Genomic DNA, 19,105 nt, shown 5'->3' with positions numbered 1-19,105 from the left:
CCCCGCTGAGGGAGGCTTGTAGTAACCCCGGTACCTACCCCCGCTGAGGGAGGCTTGTAGTAACCCCGGTACCTACCCCCGCTGAGGGAGGCTGTAGTAACCCCGGTACCTACCCCCGCTGAGGGAGGCTTGTAGTAACCCCGGTACCTACCCCCGCTGAGGGAGGCTTGTAGTAACCCCGGTACCTACCCCCGCTGAGGGAGGCTGTAGTAACCCCGGTACCTACCCCTGCTGAGGGAGGCTTGTAGTAACCCCGGTACCTACCCCTGCTGAGGGAGGCTTGTAGTAACCCCGGTACCTACCCCCGCTGAGGGAGGCTTGTAGTAACCCCGGTACCTACCCCCGCTGAGGGAGGCTTGTAGTAACCCCGGTACCTAACCCCGCTGAGGGAGGCTTGTAGTAACCCCGGTACCTACCCCACCGAGGGAGGCTTGTAGTAACCCCGGTACCTAACCCCGCTGAGGGAGGCTTGTAGTAACCCCGGTACCTATCCCCGCTGAGGGAGGCTTGTAGTAACCCCGGTACCTACCCCCGCTGAGGGAGGCTTATAGTAAGCCCGGTACCTATCCCCGCTGAGGGAGGCTTGTAGTAACCCCGGTACCTACCCCCGCTGAGGGAGGCTTGTAGTAACCCCGGTACCTACCCCCGCTGAGGGAGGCTTGTAGTAAGCCCGGTACCTACCCCCGCTGAGGGAGGCTTGTAGTAACCCCGGTACCTACCCCCGCTGAGGGAGGCTTGTAGTAACCCCGGTACCTACCCCCGCTGAGGGAGGCTTGTAGTAACCCCGGTACCTACCCCCGCTGAGGGAGGCTTGTAGTAACCCCGGTACCTACCCCCGCTGAGGGAGGCTTGTAGTAACCCCGGTACCTACCCCCGCTGAGGGAGGCTTGTAGTAACCCCGGTACCTACCCCCGCTGAGGGAGGCTTGTAGTAACCCCGGTACCTACCCCCGCTGAGGGAGGCTTGTAGTAACCCCGGTACCTACCCCCGCTGAGGGAGGCTTGTAGTAACCCCGGTACCTACCCCCGCTGAGGGAGGCTTGTAGTAACCCCGGTACCTAGCCCCGCTGAGGGAGGCTTGTAGTAACCCCGGTACCTACCCCTGCTGAGGGAGGCTTGTAGTAACCCCGGTACCTAGCCCGCCAAGCCTCCGAAGAGGAACTTGATGGCCTTGGGAGAGGTCTTCGGTTTGGAAGCTTCAGCCATCTTGTTTCTGTCGGTTACCGGTAACAGCACTGGTTTTGGCCTCACGCGGAGCTACAGCTGCTGGTCGGTGCTTTACCTCTGGCTACGGAGCAAGGTGACACACGGGGGTGCGCACGCACGGAGACAGAGGAAGTGGGTGGTCCAATAAGGAACGTCGAGGGGTCTCCAGGGAACGAGCACGCAGGGTCACATCGACAGTGATTATTCGCAAAATGGGTCGCAGCATCATCTGGATATGTGTGCAACAAAAGTTGAACATTCACCTTCTGCTACCATTTCTGTCAAGCCGTAAAGCATACCATTTGATGCATACGTTCGATAAATACAATATATGCTCCACACAGAACGCACTGCAACTGCCTCCGCAATGCAATGCTGCAAGGCAAGCGCAGCGTTACATTGGAAATTCATGTAGTTATAGTATTCAAAACGCAAAACAATGACGGTGTTATCGAGGGCATAAGCTTCGTAGTTTAAAATATACTTTCATTTATTAAGAAGGTATTTTAGATCTGTCGTCAACAATTGTATTGTGTTATTCAAGTTGTTTCGAGAATGAATTATGTAACAGTATACTACAAAACAGGTTAGAGGAGACTATCTTTACACCACTAGAATGTATTTGATAAAGATTTTCCCTGTGACATAATCTTCGTCAGCTAACGTACATTTTTGTGAATTTTTAAGAATTGATGTAATAATAGAAAACACATAAATCTCAAAGGCTTCATAATGTTAACAGACTGATATTATCATAGAACAAAATGTATACGATCTAAGCCTGTGTTCATTTTCTATTTTATTTATTTAACCTTTATTTAACTAGGCAAGTCAGGTAAGAACACATTCTTATTTACAATGACCGCCTACCCCAGACGTCGCTGGGCCAATTGTGCACCGCCCTATGGGACTCCCAATCACGTCCGGATGTGACACAGCCTGGATTCGAACCAGGGACTGTAGTAACGCCTCTTGCTATGAAATGCAGTGCCTTAGACCGCTATATATAAACGGAGTCCGTTTATATTTCAGTAAGATCAAATTCTTCCATAAAAAGTATTAAACCCAAATTCTGATTGGATGGCCTACTTGGGGACCATCTATCAGATGAATTATCTATAGTAATGTTAAAGTCCCCTCCTATCAATAATAACGAATTGGGAAATTTAGATAACCAATGAAGTATGTTTCTCTACAGATTCAAGCAACTCATCATTCTCATGTTTGGTGTTGTACCCGTAGAGGTTTACAGTAATGAGCGTTATGTCATTGTAACTGATCACAAGACAAATAAAGTGGCCGAAGGGGTCACAGTCCGACTGTAGACTATTACCACCAAAGGAATGTTTCATTGTAATGACCCCGGTGGAGAGATGAGAGCCATGGGAAAGCCAAATATCGTTTCCCAACTGTGACTTCCAGAAGTTGGCATCGGCAGAAATGGAGTGTGACTCTTGAAAAAAACTCAAATCTGTTTGAAGTTGTTTAACAAATAAGAATAAGGCCTTGTGCTTCACATTGTTTCATAACCCTCTAGCATTAAGAGACACTATAGACAAAGACTAAACACCCTCTAGCATTAAGAGACACTATAGACAAAGACTAAACACCCTCTAGCATTAAGAGAAACTATAGACAAAGACTAAACACCCTCTAGCATTAAGAGACACTATAGACAAAGACAACACCCTCTAGCATTAAGAGACACTATAGACAAAGACTAAACACCCTCTAGCATTAAGAGACACTATAGACAAAGACAACACCCTCTAGCATTAAGAGACACTATAGACAAAGACAACACCCTCTAGCATTAAGAGACACTATAGACAAAGACTAAACACCCTCTAGCATTAAGAGACACTATAGACAAAGACAACACCCTCTAGCATTAAGAGACACTATAGACAAAGACAACACCCTCTAGCATTAAGAGACACTATAGACAAAGACTAAACACCCTCTAGCATTAAGAGACACTATAGACAAAGACAACACCCTCTAGCATTAAGAGACACTATAGACAAAGACTACACCCTCTAGCATTAAGAGACACTATAGACAAAGACAACACCCTCTAGCATTAAGAGACACTATAGACAAAGACTAAACACCCTCTAGCATTAAGAGACACTATAGACAAAGAAAACACCCTCTAGCATTAAGAGACACTATAGACAAAGACAACACCCTCTAGCATTAAGAGACACTATAGACAAAGACAACACCCTCTAGCATTAAGAGACACTATAGACAAAGACTAAACACCCTCTAGCATTAAGAGACACTATAGACAAAGAAAACACCCTCTAGCATTAAGAGACACTATAGACAAAGACAACACCCTCTAGCATTAAGAGACACTATAGACAAAGACTAAACACCCTCTAGCATTAAGAGAAACTATAGACAAAGACTAAACACCCTCTAGCATTAAGAGACACTATAGACAAAGACAACACCCTCTAGCATTAAGAGACACTATAGACAAAGACAACACCCTCTAGCATTAAGAGACACTATAGACAAAGACTAAACACCCTCTAGCATTAAGAGACACTATAGACAAAGACAACACCCTCTAGCATTAAGAGACACTATAGACAAAGACTAAACACCCTCTAGCATTAAGAGACACTATAGACAAAGAAAACACCCTCTAGCATTAAGAGACACTATAGACAAAGACTAAACAACAAAGATTATATAAATGTATAAACTGTAGGATGAGTCAAAAAACACAGGAGAAGTGAACGTAAGCGATAAGGAACCGAGATCTGCACCATTTAAATCAACTTGAAGTGAAAATAGCTCATATCATAAACTCTGAGTTAGTTGCTATCCCGCTTTTGAAATTCAACTCAAACCAAGTGTTCTCAGTAGGAAGAGAGAATAAAACCCCTCTTAGTGTAATCAGGGACTATTCTGAGAAAGAAAATTAAATACTAAATAAAATACAAAATAATAATAAAATAAATAAAGGGGTATCTACTGTTTTAAGTACATATGAAAAGTGATCATAAAAAACCAAGAGGACAAAAAAAGAAAATATATACACATTCCTAAGACGTTTCTCATTTGGAAATAGGTATTCATATCTAAATAGAACAACAACAGTTGTAAAGTAAGTCAGAGCAGACCTGTATGCCGCTTTAAAACAGGATCTTAGTTACTGTAATGCAGTCATCCATACTTGAACTCTACGGCAGTCCGTTCAGCGCATCACGCCTCTCCAGGCAAACCAATCAGTGGACAGGAAAGGCGGGCGTTGGCGCTGTCACTGCACAAAACGTAAACACGGAAAAACACTCAGATGGACACGAGCAATTACCAATGAAACGGCAGCATTGACTCGGTACGCTTCCTTCATTGGTTCATTTCAAAGGTCGGGTTCTGATGTAGAACATGCACAGAAGATAGGAGTGAGGTAAATTGGTGAAGGATCTCTACTTTTACTGTAGTTGTGTATGTTTTAACCGTCTATACAGTAGGGATAGTTAGTATAACAGGTCAGGGTCTTTTTTTCAGCCTATATATGTCATGTTTTGTGGGCAGAGATCTTCGTTAAGCTCGCTATCTGCAGCCTGTTAGCTAACGTAACGTTATCTTATAGCTACAGACGGAAGTTTGGTTGTAGCGTTCTGGATAACTTGGTGAAGCCAGTCGGTGTGGATAGATAAATTGTTTTAATTAACTAGACACACAGATGGCAACCAAGTAACGTTAGCTAACTGTGAGATGGAGGAATAACAGCATGACGAGGGAATAGATGCGGAAACGAAGTCCTCATCCATCTGCAGGAATCACAAAGAGATGAGGAATAACGTTATCTGAAATAAAGCCCTGCTTTTAAACCTCTCAGACAAGTAACCTTAGCTAAAATGAATACCAGATGAAATTACTGTAATTTTCTCTAACCGAAAGCGATCTGTCCTCCTGCACCGTCTCCCCCTAGCCGACAGATGTCGCTGTTGTAACGTCACACCCACTCCGTTTATGAGCCAATCAGACCATGACTAAGGACCCGTCGTCATGCAGCAGCAGCCAATGAAAGGGCAGGAGAGCGGGTCCAGGGGCGGGGCTGAGGTTGGGGGGGTAAAGCGGAGGGCTGAGAGAGATGACCCTGCCTTCCCATCGTCTCCTCCCAGCCCTCTTCCTATCTTCCTGTTTCCATCTGAACTGGTGTTCTACTCTGATCAGAGGAGTTCCCACAGGAGAGTCCTGACTCTCTACAACCCCTACACCTTCACCATCAGATTCAAGGGTAAGAACCCTACCTACCTCTGACCTCTGACCTGTTGTGAACGTCTCTGTATTCTATGGTAAAGGCAGTCTGAAGTCCTGTGTTGACCTTAAACCCCTGACCTCTAACCTCTCTATAGTGTTGTGTACAGCCCCATCTCTGTACTCAGTGGTAGAGGCAGAGGGCAGTGTCAGAGCCAAGTCCTGTGTTGACCTGTGAGTATCATTAAGCATAATACAAATACAACACACTCTGTGTAGTGCTTATGACGGCTCTACAAGGCTCTATAACGCCTTTATAAGTTGTTATTGGTTTTATTGGGAATAGCAGAGAGTTGAAATGACACCCTAGGGCTTTATAGTGCAGTATGGTGCAGTACTGTTGACCAGGGCCCATATAGTGCAGTACTGTTGACCAGGGCCTTTATAGTGCAGTACTGTTGACCAGGGCCTTTATAGTGCAGTACTGTTGACCAGGGCCTTTATAGTGCAGTACTGTTGACCAGGGCCTTTATAGTGCAGTACTGTTGACCAGGGCCTTTATAGTGCAGTACTGTTGACCAGGGCCTTTATAGTGCAGTACTGTTGACCAGGGCCTTTATAGTGCAGTACTGTTGACCAGGGCCTTTTTAGTGCAGTTATGTCGACCAGGGCCCATATAGTGCAGTACTGTTGACCAGAGCCTTTATAGTGCAGTACTGTTGACCAGGGCCTTTATAGTGCAGTACTGTTGACCAGGGCCTTTATAGTGCAGTACTGTTGACCAGGGCCTTTATAGTGCAGTACTGTTGACCAGGGCCTTTATAGTGCAGTACTGTTGACCAGGGCCTTTATAGTGCAGTACTGTTGACCAGGGCCTTTATAGTGCAGTACTGTTGACCAGGGCCTTTATAGTGCAGTACTGTTGACCAGGGCCTTTATAGTGCAGTACTGTTGACCAGGGCCTTTATAGTGCAGTACTGTTGACCAGGGCCTTTATAGTGCAGTACTGTTGACCAGGGCCTTTATAGTGCAGTACTGTTGACCAGGGCCTTTATAGTGCAGTACTGTTGACCAGGGCCCATATAGTGCAGTACTGTTGACCAGGGCCCATATAGTGCAGTACTGTTGACCAGGGCCTTTATAGTGCAGTACTGTTGACCAGGGCCTTTATAGTGCAGTACTGTTGATCAGGGCCCATATAGTGCAGTACTGTTGACCAGGGCCTTTATAGTGCAGTACTGTTGATCAGGGCCCATATAGTGCAGTACTGTTGACCAGGGCCTTTATAGTGCAGTACTGTTGACCAGGGCCTTTATAGTGCAGTACTGTTGACCAGGGCCTTTATAGTGCAGTACTGTTGACCAGGGCCTTTATAGTGCAGTACTGTTGACCAGGGCCTTTATAGTGCAGTACTGTTGACCAGGGCCTTTATAGTGCAGTACTGTTGACCAGGGCCTTTATAGTGCAGTACTGTTGACCAGGGCCTTTATAGTGCAGTACTGTTGACCAGGGCCCATATAGTGCAGTACTGTTGACCAGGGCCTTTATAGTGCAGTACTGTTGACCAGGGCCTTTATAGTGCAGTACTGTTGATCAGGGCCCATATAGTGCAGTACTGTTGACCAGGGCCTTTATAGTGCAGTACTGTTGACCAGGGCCTTTATAGTGCAGTACTGTTGACCAGGGCCTTTATAGTGCAGTACTGTTGACCAGGGCCTTTATAGTGCAGTACTGTTGACCAGGGCCTTTATAGTGCAGTACTGTTGACCAGGGCCTTTATAGTGCAGTACTGTTGACCAGGGCCTTTATAGTGCAGTACTGTTGACCAGGGACTTTATAGTGCAGTACTATTGACCATGGCCTTTATAGTGCAGTACTGTTGACCAGGGACTTTATAGTGCAGTACTGTTGACCAGGGCCTTTATAGTGCAGTACTGTTGACCAGGGCCTTTATAGTGCAGTACTGTTGACCAGGGCCTTTATAGTGCAGTACTGTTGACCAGGGACTTTATAGTGCAGTACTGTTGACCAGGGCCCATATAGTGCAGTACTGTTGACCAGGGCCTTTATAGTGCAGTACTGTTGACCAGGGCCTTTATAGTGCAGTACTGTTGACCAGGGCCTTTATAGTGCAGTACTGTTGACCAGGGCCTTTATAGTGCAGTACTGTTGATCAGGGCCTTTATAGTGCAGTACTGTTGACCAGGGCCTTTATAGTGCAGTACTGTTGACCAGGGCCTTTATAGTGCAGTACTGTTGACCAGGGCCTTTATAGTGCAGTACTGTTGACCAGGGCCTTTATAGTGCAGTACTGTTGACCAGGGCCTTTATAGTGCAGTACTGTTGACCAGGACCTTTATAGTGCAGTACTGTTGACCAGGGCCTTTATAGTGCAGTACTGTTGACCAGGGCCTTTATAGTGCAGTACTGTTGACCAGGGCCTTTATAGTGCAGTACTGTTAACCAGGGCCTTTATAGTGCAGTACTGTTGACCAGGGCCTTTATAGTGCAGTACTGTTGACCAGGGCCTTTATAGTGCAGTACTGTTGACCAGGGCCTTTATAGTGCAGTACTGTTGACCAGGGCCTTTATAGTGCAGTACTGTTGACCAGGGCCTTTATAGTGCAGTACTGTTGACCAGGGCCTTTATAGTGCAGTACTGTTGACCAGGGCCTTTATAGTGCAGTACTGTTGACCAGGGCCTTTATAGTGCAGTACTGTTGACCAGGGCCTTTATAGTGCAGTACTGTTGACCAGGGCCTTTATAGTGCAGTACTGTTGACCAGGGCCTTTATAGTGCAGTACTGTTGACCAGGGCCTTTATAGTGCAGTACTGTTGACCAGGGCCTTTATAGTGCAGTACTGTTGACCAGGGCCTTTATAGTGCAGTACTGTTGACCAGGCCTTTATAGTGCAGTACTGTTGACCAGGGCCTTTATAGTGCAGTACTGTTGACCAGGGCCTTTATAGTGCAGTACTGTTGACCAGGGCCTTTATAGTGCAGTACTGTTGACCAGGGCCTTTATAGTGCAGTACTGTTGACCATGGCCTTTATAGTGCAGTACTGTTGACCAGGGACTTTATAGTGCAGTACTGTTGACCAGGGCCTTTATAGTGCAGTACTGTTGACCAGGGCCTTTATAGTGCAGTACTGTTGACCAGGGCCTTTATAGTGCAGTACTGTTGACCAGGGCCCATATAGTGCAGTACTGTTGACCAGGGCCTTTATAGTGCAGTACTGTTGACCAGGGCCTTTATAGTGCAGTACTGTTGACCAGGTCCTTTATAGTGCAGTACTGTTGACCAGGGCCTTTATAGTGCAGTACTGTTGACCAGGTCCTTTATAATGCAGTACTGTTGACCAGGGCCTTTATAGTGCAGTACTGTTGACCAGGGCCTTTATAGTGCAGTACTGTTGACCAGGGCCTTTATAGTGCAGTACTGTTGACCAGGGCCTTTATAGTGCAGTACTGTTGACCAGGGCCTTTATAGTGCAGTACTGTTGACCAGGGCCTTTATAGTGCAGTACTGTTGACCAGGGCCTTTATAGTGCAGTACTGTTGACCAGGGCCTTTATAGTGCAGTACTGTTGAAATAGGGTGCCATTTGTGACACAACCTGAGACTTCCTGTCCTCTGACCTGACTTCCTCTTTCTCCTCACAGAGTGGTGCGTCACCAAGATGTGTCCCCCCGCCACTGGGGAAGGAGAGATCGGTTCCGCCTGGAGGTGTCGGGGGGAGGGCACGGGGCGAATCGGGAGGTGTGGGCTGAGCTCAGGGGAGGAGAGGCCACTGCCCAGAACCGACCCACTGCCCCTCCGAGACTCCTCCCGCCCTCTCTCGCCCCGACACCTTACTTCACATTGCCCCAGAAAGGTGAGTCAGTTAGTTAGCCCTCCATACAGGGGGAGAGAGGACACCCCCCAGCACAGACCCACTGACTCCTCCCTCCCTCCCTCCCTCACCCTGTCCCTCAACCTCTACCTTGCTTAACAGCGCCCCAGAAAGGTGAGTCAGTTAGTTAGCCCTCCATACAGGGGGAGAGAGGACACCCCCCAGCACAGACCCACTGACTCCTCCCTCCCTCCCTCCCTCACCCTGTCCCTCAACCTCTACCTTGCTTCACAGCGCCCCAGAAAGGTGAGTCAGTTAGTTAAAGAAACAGTTACAACTCAGTCAACATGTATCATCTCTCTCCTTAAAGAAACAGTTACATCTCAGTCAACATGTATCATCTCTCCCCTTAAAGAAACAGTTACACCTCAGTCAACATGTATCATCTCTCTCTCCTTAAAGAAACAGTTACATCTCAGTCAACATGTATCATCTCTCTCCTTAAAGAAACAGTTACATCTCAGTCAACATGTATCATCTCTCTCCCCTTAAAGAAACAGTTACATCTCAGTCAACATGTATCATCTCTCTCCTTAAAGAAACAGTTACACCTCAGTCAACATGTATCATCTCTCCCCTTAAAGAAACAGTTACATCTCAGTCAACATGTATCATCTCTCTCCCCTTAAAGAAACAGTTACATCTCAGTCAACATGTATCATCTCTCTCCCCTTAAAGAAACAGTTACAACTCAGTCAACATGTATCATCTCTCTCTCCTTAAAGAAACAGTTACATCTCAGTCAACATGTATCATCTCTCTCCCCTTAAAGAAACAGTTACATCTCAGTCAACATGTATCATCTCTCTCCTTAAAGAAACAGTTACATCTCAGTCAACATGTATCATCTCTCTCCTTAAAGAAACAGTTACATCTCAGTCAACATGTATCATCTCTCTCCCCTTAAAGAAACAGTTACATCTCAGTCAACATGTATCATCTCTTTCCTTAAAGAAACAGTTACATCTCAGTCAACATGTACCATCTCTCTCTCCCCTCTAGTTCGGAGACTGTCCCAGTTTGCAGTGTCGATGGTGATGGGTGTGGTGTGTGTTGCTTTCTTAATGCTCCCCCTCCACTCTGAGCCCAACAGCTTGGTTCCTAGCTATGCCCATGTGACTGTCACACAGAAATTGGTGTGCGCCTACGCACTGGGTAAGACTTCTGTGTGTGTGTGTGTGTGTGTGTGTGTGTGTGTGTGTGTGTGTGTGTGTGTGTGTGTGTGTGTGTGTGTGTGTGTGTGTGTGTGTGTGTGTGTGTGTGTGTGTGTGTGTGTGTAACTCTTATTTATTTGTCTCTAAGGTCTGCTCACCATGGTGTTTCTACGGTAACCAGAGGAGGAGACGATGTTTCCATGGAGATTCAGACCAAGATCCCCCCCCCCCCCCCCCCCCCCATGGCCATTCCCCAGACCAAGCTGATAGGTTCTGGGGACCGACAGGGCTGATAGGTTCTGGGGACCGACAGGGCTGATAGGTTCTGGGGACCGACAGGGCTGATAGGTTCTGGGGACCGACAGGGCTGATAGGTTCTGGGGACCGACAGGGCTGATATGTTCTAGGGACCGACAGGGCTGATAGGTTCTGGGGACCGACAGGGCTGATAGGTTCTAGGGACCGACAGGGCTGATATGTTCTGGGGACCGACAGGGCTGATATGTTCTAGGGACCGACAGGGCTGATATGTTCTAGGGACCGACAGGGCTGATATGTTCTAGGGACCGACAGGGCTGATATGTTCTAGGGACCGACAGGGCTGATATGTTCTAGGGACCGACAGGGCTGATATGTTCTAGGGACCGACAGGGCTGATATTTTCTAGGGACCGACCGGGCTGATATGTTCTAGGGACCGACAGGGCTGATATGTTCTAGGGACCGACAGGGCTGATATGTTCTAGGGACCGACAGGGCTGATATGTTCTAGGGACCGACAGGGCTGATATGTTCTAGGGACCGACAGGGCTGATATGTTCTAGGGACCGACAGGGCTGATATGTTCTAGGGACCGACAGGGCTGATATGTTCTAGGGACCGACAGGGCTGATATGTTCTAGGGACCGACAGGGCTGATATGTTCTAGGGACCGACAGGGCTGATATGTTCTAGGGACCGACAGGGCTGATATGTTCTAGGGACCGACAGGGCTGATATGTTCTAGGGACCGACAGGGCTGATATGTTCTAGGGACCGACAGGGCTGATATGTTCTAGGGACCGACAGGGCTGATATGTTCTAGGGACCGACAGGGCTGATATGTTCTAGGGACCGACAGGGCTGATATGTTCTAGGGACCGACAGGGCTGATATGTTCTAGGGACCGACAGGGCTGATATGTTCTAGGGACCGACAGGGCTGATATGTTCTAGGGACCGACAGGGCTGATATGTTCTAGGGACCGACAGGGCTGATATGTTCTAGGGACCGACAGGGCTGATATGTTCTAGGGACCGACAGGGCTGATATGTTCTAGGGACCGACAGGGCTGATATGTTCTAGGGACCGACAGGGCTGATATGTTCTAGGGACCGACAGGGCTGATATGTTCTAGGGACCGACAGGGCTGATATGTTCTAGGGACCGACAGGGCTGATATGTTCTAGGGACCGACAGGGCTGATATGTTCTAGGGACCGACAGGGCTGATATGTTCTAGGGACCGACAGGGCTGATATGTTCTGGGGACCGACAGGGCTGATAGGTTCTGGGGACCGACAGGGCTGATATGTTCTAGGGACGACAGGGCTGATATGTTCTAGGGACCGACAGGGCTGATATGTTCTGGGGACCGACAGGGCTGATATGTTCTAGGGACGACAGGGCTGATATGTTCTAGGGACCGACAGGGCTGATATGTTCTAGGGACCGACAGGGTTGATATGTTCTAGGGACCGACAGGGCTGATATGTTCTAGGGACCGACAGGGCTGATATGTTCTGGGGACCGACAGGGCTGATATGTTCTAGGGACGACAGGGCTGATATGTTCTAGGGACCGACAGGGCTGATATGTTCTAGGGACCGACAGGGTTGATATGTTCTAGGGACCGACAGGGTTGATATGTTCTGGGGACCGACAGGGCTGATATGTTCTAGGGACGACAGGGCTGATATGTGGAACTGTATGTATGGAAATATCACATTTACATAAGTATTCAGACCCTTTACTCAGTACTTTGTTGAAGCACCTTTGACAGCGATTACAGCCTTGAGTCTTCTTGGGTATGACGCTACACGTTTGGCACTCCTTTATTTGGAGAGTTTTTCCCATTCTTCTCTGCAGATCCTCTCAAGCTCTGTCAGGTTGGATGGGGAGCGTTGCTGCATAGATATCTTCAGGTCTCTCCAGAGATGTTCGATCGGGTTCAAGTCCGGATTCTGGCTGGGCCACCCAAGGCCATTCAGAGACTTGTACCGAAGCCACTCCTGAGTTGTCTTGGCCTTGTGCTTAGGGTCGTTGTCCTGTTGGAAGGTGATCCTTCACCTCAGTCTGAGGTCCTGAGCGCTCTGGAGCAGGTTTTCATCAAGGATCTCTCTCTACTTTGCTCCGTTCATCTTTCCCTCGACCCTGACTAGGCTCCCAGTCCCTGCAGCTGAAAAACATCCCCACAGTATGATGCTGCCACCACCATGCTTCACCATAGGGATGGTGCCTTGTTTCCTCCAGACGTGACGCTTGGCATTCAGGTCAAAGAGTTCAATCTTGGTTTCATCAGACCAGAACATCGTGTTTCTCGTGGTCCGTGTCCTTTAGGTGCCTTTTGGCAAACTCCAAGCGGGCCGTCATGTGCCTTTTACTGAGGAGTGGCTTCCATCTGGCCACTCTACTATAAAGGCCTGATTGGTGGAGTGCTGCAGAGATGGTTGTCCTTCTGGAAGATTCTCCCACCTCCACAGAGGAACTCTGGAGCTCTGTCAGAGTGAGCATCGGGTTATTGGTCACCTCCCTGACCAAGGCCCTTCTCCCCCGATTGCTCAGTTTGGCCGGGCGGCCAGCTCTAGGAAGAGTCTTGGTGGTTCCAAACTTCCATTTAAGAATGATGGAGGCCACTGTGTTCTTGGGGACCTTCAATGCTGCAGAATGTTTTGTTACCCTTCCCCACCTCTCTGTCTCAACACAATCATCTCGTAGCTCTATGGACAATTCCTTCAACCTAATGGCTTGGTTTAAAATCTGACATGCACTGTCAACTGTGGGACCTTATAAATACAGGTGTGTGCCTTTCCAAATCATGTCCAATCAATTGAATTTACCGCAGGTGGACTCTAATCAAGTTGTAGAATCATCTCAAGGATGATCAATGGAAACAGAATGCACCTCATCTCAATTTCGAGTCTCATAGCAAAGGGTCTGAATAATTATGTAAATAAGGTACTTCTGTTTTTATTTTTTATAAAAATAAAAATGTTTTCACTTCGTCATTATGGGGTATTGTGATGTCATTATGGGGTATTGTGATGTCATTATGGGGTATTGTGATGTCATTATGGGGTATTGTTTGTATATTGCTGAGGATTGTTATTTATGTAATCCATTTTAGAATAAGGCTGTAACGTAACAAAATGTGGAAAAAGTCAAGGGGTCTGAATACTTTCCAAATGCACTGTATGTAGGTTAGAGTTATAGATATGTAGGGTTAGAGTTGACTGCATTCAAAACCATGTCTGAGGATTTCACAATTTTCCAAACAACACTTGACAAGCACTCTTCCAAAGGAGACTACCTCGAAAACCACTCGAGGTACAATAACATTTTAATGGATGGAATTGAGGACATAAAGACTGAAACTTGGTATGACACAGAACTCAAGGCCAAGAAACTCCTGGCAGAACAACTCAAACTAGACGCTAAACTCATCGAAATGTTAGAGGGCGCATATAAATGGGTTTTTCTTCCCCGACGGAAAGATTTAGTTCTCTCTTGTGATGTGTGTTTTGTCCTACATTGTTATTTAGAATCCCGGCCCCCGTCCCTGCGGAGGCCTTTTGGTAGGTCGTCATTGTAAATAAGAATTTGATCTTAACTGACTTGCCTCGTTAAATAAATAAAATAAAGATCTATAGTGATGAAACTGGTTCAAAGATGATTCTCAGGAGAGCCAAGTGCCTGAAGGGAACTCAAATCTCCATCAAAAAAGAAAGGAACTGCTGCCAATTGAAGAAGTGTGTTTCTGTGTTTCACCTCATGACCGTTACCACACATTGCTAACTGTCTTCAGTGGTGTTAGGTGGACTGTGTCAATGTGCAGTCCACAGGAAGTGCACCCCTACTGATGAAACTAACACCAATGTATGGTTGTATTGGACATGTGAGGCATACACTTGTTTCTGTTCCACTCTCAGACTGTGTATCTCTTTAAGTTGGGCAAGATATCAACCCTGATAACATGGTCTTTAACCCATTAGATATTAATGAAGCCAATTATAAATATAATCATTGTGTTGATCTAGATTTAAAAAATCTATCACTTGTGATTACTATAATGTGAAACAGATTAACAGCCTGTACAGCAGTGTATCTAATTCCAAGACAAGCTTATTTTCTACCTTTCATTTGGATGTTCACAGTCTTCCTAAAAATCATGACCACCTTTAATATCTGTCTTGTCTCAGTTATGAATGTTCCATTGTTGCCCTTTCAGAAACCTGGTTGACTGAAGAGACAATCATGCTTTAACATGTCTCCTTATAATGCTGCTCACCACTGGAGAACCTCAAGAGTGGGAGGACGAGGGTCCATTTTTGTTCATAAATGTTTTCAATTCTCTGTGAGAGAGGACCTCGCACTTACGCTTGATAACATTGATGTTAAATCTTTTCATAGAAATTCCCTCCTGTTCATTTGTTGGTGGTAAAAAAAAGTGGTAATTGGATGCATCTATCGGCCACCCGATGCTGACATGGGTATTTTCATTGATATCCTTGCATTAACCTTGGACTTGATTAATAATGAAGATAAAATGTGTTTTATATTGGGTGATTACAGCATAAATGTATTTGAAAGTGAGAACATCTCACTGACATCTGATGTTTTAAATACTTTATCCATCATCTATCTGTGTCCCCTGACCTATAATCCCACAAGACTGACCAGTTCACCTGCCACCCTTGTTGGTCATATTTTTACTAATTATATTAATAATGTGGCTAATACAGGTATACTTTATAGTGATCTCTTTCCAATTTCCCACTTCTCTTTGGCAGCTGGAAATGAATAGACGGGATGATTAGCAGCATTAAATAAGTAATTGTGAGCGCTGTAAAATGTCGATTGATATTTCATGGTGAATTGTTTATGATCAGGCCGATGTGGAGTCTGCTTACCAGAGTTTTCTCACATCTTTCAATGCTGTATTTCACCACTGCTTTCCCTTAGTTAAACCATGTAAGAGCAGCAGAAGGTTCTGTATTTCACCACTGCTTTCCCTCAGTTTAACCATGTAAGAGCAGCAGAAGGTTCTGTATTTCACCACTGCTTTCCCTTAGTTAAACCATGTAAGAGCAGCAGAAGGTTCTGTATTTCACCACTGCTTTCCCTTAGTTAAACCATGTAAGAGCAGCAGAAGGTTCTGTATTTCACCACTGCTTTCCCTTAGTTAAACCATGTAAGAGCAGCAGAAGGTTCTGTATTTCACCACTGCTTTCCCTTAGTTAAACCATGTAAGAGCAGCAGAAGGTTCTGGAAACCTCACTTTAAAAAACAAATTGTATAAAAAGTTTCTCACAAATCCCTCTCCCTTGAACTCTGCAAATTACCAAAAGTATAAGAACAATCCACAAAAGTATATTTTACAAACAAATTCCAAGAATCCTTAAATAATATAAAGTCAACTTGGAAAATCATCAATCAACTGTTGACTAAGAAAAAAGCATCTACAACTATAGATCTCAATGTCTTGTTGGAAATAAGACCTATAGTGATCCTGATGCTATTCCATCTCAATGTCTTGTTGGAAATAAGACCTATAGTGACACTGATGCTATTTCATGTCAATGTCTTGTTGGAAATAAGACCTATAGTGATCCTGATGTTATTCCATGTCAATGTCTTGTTGGAAATAAGACCTATAGTGATCCTGATGTTATTCCATCTCAATGTCTTGTTGGAAATAAGACCTATAGTGATCCTGATGTTATTCCATCTCAATGTCTTGTTGGAAATAAGACCTATAGTGACACTGATGCTATTTCATGTCAATGTCTTGTTGGAAATAAGACCTATAGTGACACTGATGCTATTCCATCTCAATGTCTTGTTGGAAATAAGACCTATAGTGACACTGATGCTATTCCATCTCAATGTCTTGTTGGAAATAAGACCTATAGTGATCCTGATGCTATTTCATGTCAATGTCTTGTTGGAAATAAGACCTATAGTGATCCTGATGCTATTTCATGTCAATGTCTTGTTGGAAATAAGACCTATAGTGATCCTGATGCTATTTCATGTCAATGTCTTGTTGGAAATAAGACCTATAGTGATCCTGATGCTATTCCATCTCAATGTCTTGTTGGAAATAAGACCTATAGTGACACTGATGCTATTCCATCTCAATGTCTTGTTGGAAATAAGACCTATAGTGATCCTGATGCTATTTCATGTCAATGTCTTGTTGGAAATAAGACCTATAGTGACACTGATGCTATTCCATCTCAATGTCTTGTTGGAAATAAGACCTATAGTGATCCTGATGCTATTTCATGTCAATGTCTTGTTGGAAATAAGACCTATAGTGATCCTGATGCTATTCCATCTCAATGTCTTGTTGTAAATAAGACCTATAGTGACACTGATGCTATTTCATGTCAATTTAATACCCTTTTTGTAAATGTGGGTTTCTCTCTGTCAAAGAAATGAGAGAAAACTGACGGAAATCCCTTGGATTACATTAAAGGACATTTCCCTTCTCTGCTTCAGTTTGATCCTCCTGATGTGATGGAGGTAATGGAGGGGATGGAGGTGATGGAGGTCATTTAGAGATATCAGCAGTAGGTCATGATGAGATTGGTGCCTCTGGTGAAATCAGTGTCTTCCTCGATCACTGAACCTCTAATTTATATCTTCACCAAATCTATGCAAACTGGTATTGTTCCTAAAGATTTGAAAATTGCCAAAGTTATCCCCCTCTGTAAATCTGGGGATCCAAGATCCTTTATAAACTATCGCCCAATATCTATACTACCATGTTTTTCTAAAAGTTGGTGTGTAAGAGAATGTTAAAACATTTAAATCAACACGGTATTCTATATGAGCACCAATATGGTTTTCACAAAAACTACTCCACAGATATGTCTCTTTTGCAACTTGTAGATAAAATCTTTACAGCCCTTAACAATTAATACACTCTTGGCACCTTATAGATTCATCCAAAGCGTTTTAAACGGTTAATCATTAAATATTACTTTCTTATTGCATTATTACATTTTTCACGATTAAACACATAATTGGTTATAGTTATGTTTATGAGAGAGAACAATTTGTTTATACAAATGGCTTGGCATCTACCAGGGCCAAGACAACTGGACCGTTGTTATTCCTAATCTATATTAATAACCTGACTGCTGGGTCTTCTACCATACTAATCTATATCAATAACCTGACTGCTGGGTCTTCTACCATACTAATCTATATCAATAACCTTACTGCTGGGTCTTCTACCATACTAATCTATATCAATAACCTGACTGCTGGGTCTTCTACCATACTAATCTATATCAATAACCTGACTGCTGGGTCTTCTACCATACTAATCTATATCAATAACCTGACTGCTGGGTCTTCTACCATACTAATCTATATCAATAACCTGACTGCTGGGTCTTCTACCATACTAATCTATAACAATAACCTTACTGATGGGTCTTCTACCATACTAATTTATATCAATAACCTGACTGCTGGGTCTTCTACCATACTAATCTATATCAATAACCTGACTGCTGGGTCTTCTACCATACTAATCTATATCAATAACCTGACTGCTGGGTCTTCTACCATACTAATCTATATCAATAACCTGACTGCTGGGTCTTCTACCATACTAATCTATATCAATAACCCTACTGCTGGGTCTACTACCATACTAATCTATATCAATAACCTTGCTGCTGGGTGTTCTACCATACTAATCTATATCAATAACCTTACTGCTGGGTCTTCTACCATACTAATCTATATCAATAACCTGACTGCTGGGTCTTCTACCATACTAATCTATATCAATAACCTGACTGCTGGGTCTTCTACCATACTAATCTATATCAATAACCTGACTGCTGGGTCTTCTACCATACTAATCTATATCAATAACCTTACTGATGGGTCTTCTACCATACTAATCTATATCAATAACCTGACTGCTGGGTCTTCTACCATACTAATCTATATCAATAACCTGACTGCTGGGTCTTCTACCATACTAATATATATCAATAACCTGACTGCTGGGTCTTCTACCATACTAATCTATATCAATAACCTGACTGCTGGGTCTTCTACCATACTAATCTATATCAATAACCCTACTGCTGGGTCTACTACCATACTAATCTATATCAATAACCTTGCTGCTGGGTGTTCTACCATACTAATCTATATCAATAACCTTACTGCTGGGTCTTCTACCATACTAATCTATTTCAATAACCTGACTGCTGGGTCTTCTACCATACTAATCTATATCAATAACCTGACTGCTGGGTCTTCTACCATACTAATCTATATCAATAACCTGACTGCTGCGTCTACTACCATACTAATCTATATCAATAACCTTACTGCTGGGT

At 44.7% G+C, this 19,105-nt stretch overlaps 1 protein-coding gene across 1 annotated transcript; it reads left to right on the top strand.

Moving 5' to 3' along the window:
* Positions 1 to 4,526: 4,526 nt before the first annotated feature.
* On the top strand, positions 4,527 to 11,054 carry LOC139534799 (motile sperm domain-containing protein 1-like). Its single transcript, XM_071334255.1, has 6 exons — positions 4,527 to 4,632; positions 5,161 to 5,469; positions 5,588 to 5,663; positions 9,094 to 9,305; positions 10,326 to 10,478; positions 10,626 to 11,054. Exons 2-6 carry the CDS (start codon positions 5,238 to 5,240, stop codon positions 10,652 to 10,654), a joined length of 702 nt encoding a protein of 233 aa, XP_071190356.1. The 5' UTR covers positions 4,527 to 4,632; positions 5,161 to 5,237; the 3' UTR covers positions 10,655 to 11,054.
* The last annotated feature ends 8,051 nt before the right edge of the window (positions 11,055 to 19,105 follow it).

This window comes from Salvelinus alpinus, chromosome 11, assembly GCF_045679555.1.
Source record: "Salvelinus alpinus chromosome 11, SLU_Salpinus.1, whole genome shotgun sequence".
Classification (NCBI taxonomy): Eukaryota; Metazoa; Chordata; class Actinopteri; order Salmoniformes; family Salmonidae; genus Salvelinus; species Salvelinus alpinus.
This window is presented reverse-complemented; position numbering and strand designations above follow the sequence as displayed.

Excerpts from the sequence above, each read along its gene's own strand:
- LOC139534799 (XM_071334255.1), top strand. The coding sequence starts at position 5,238 with ATGCAGCAGCAGCCAATGAAAGGGCAGGAGAGCGGGTCCAGGGGCGGG. Across the intron at positions 5,664-9,093 it reads GCCAAGTCCTGTGTTGACCT|AGTGGTGCGTCACCAAGATG; the intron begins GTGAGTATCATT and ends TTCTCCTCACAG. Across the intron at positions 10,479-10,625 it reads GGTGTGCGCCTACGCACTGG|GTCTGCTCACCATGGTGTTT; the intron begins GTAAGACTTCTG and ends TTTGTCTCTAAG.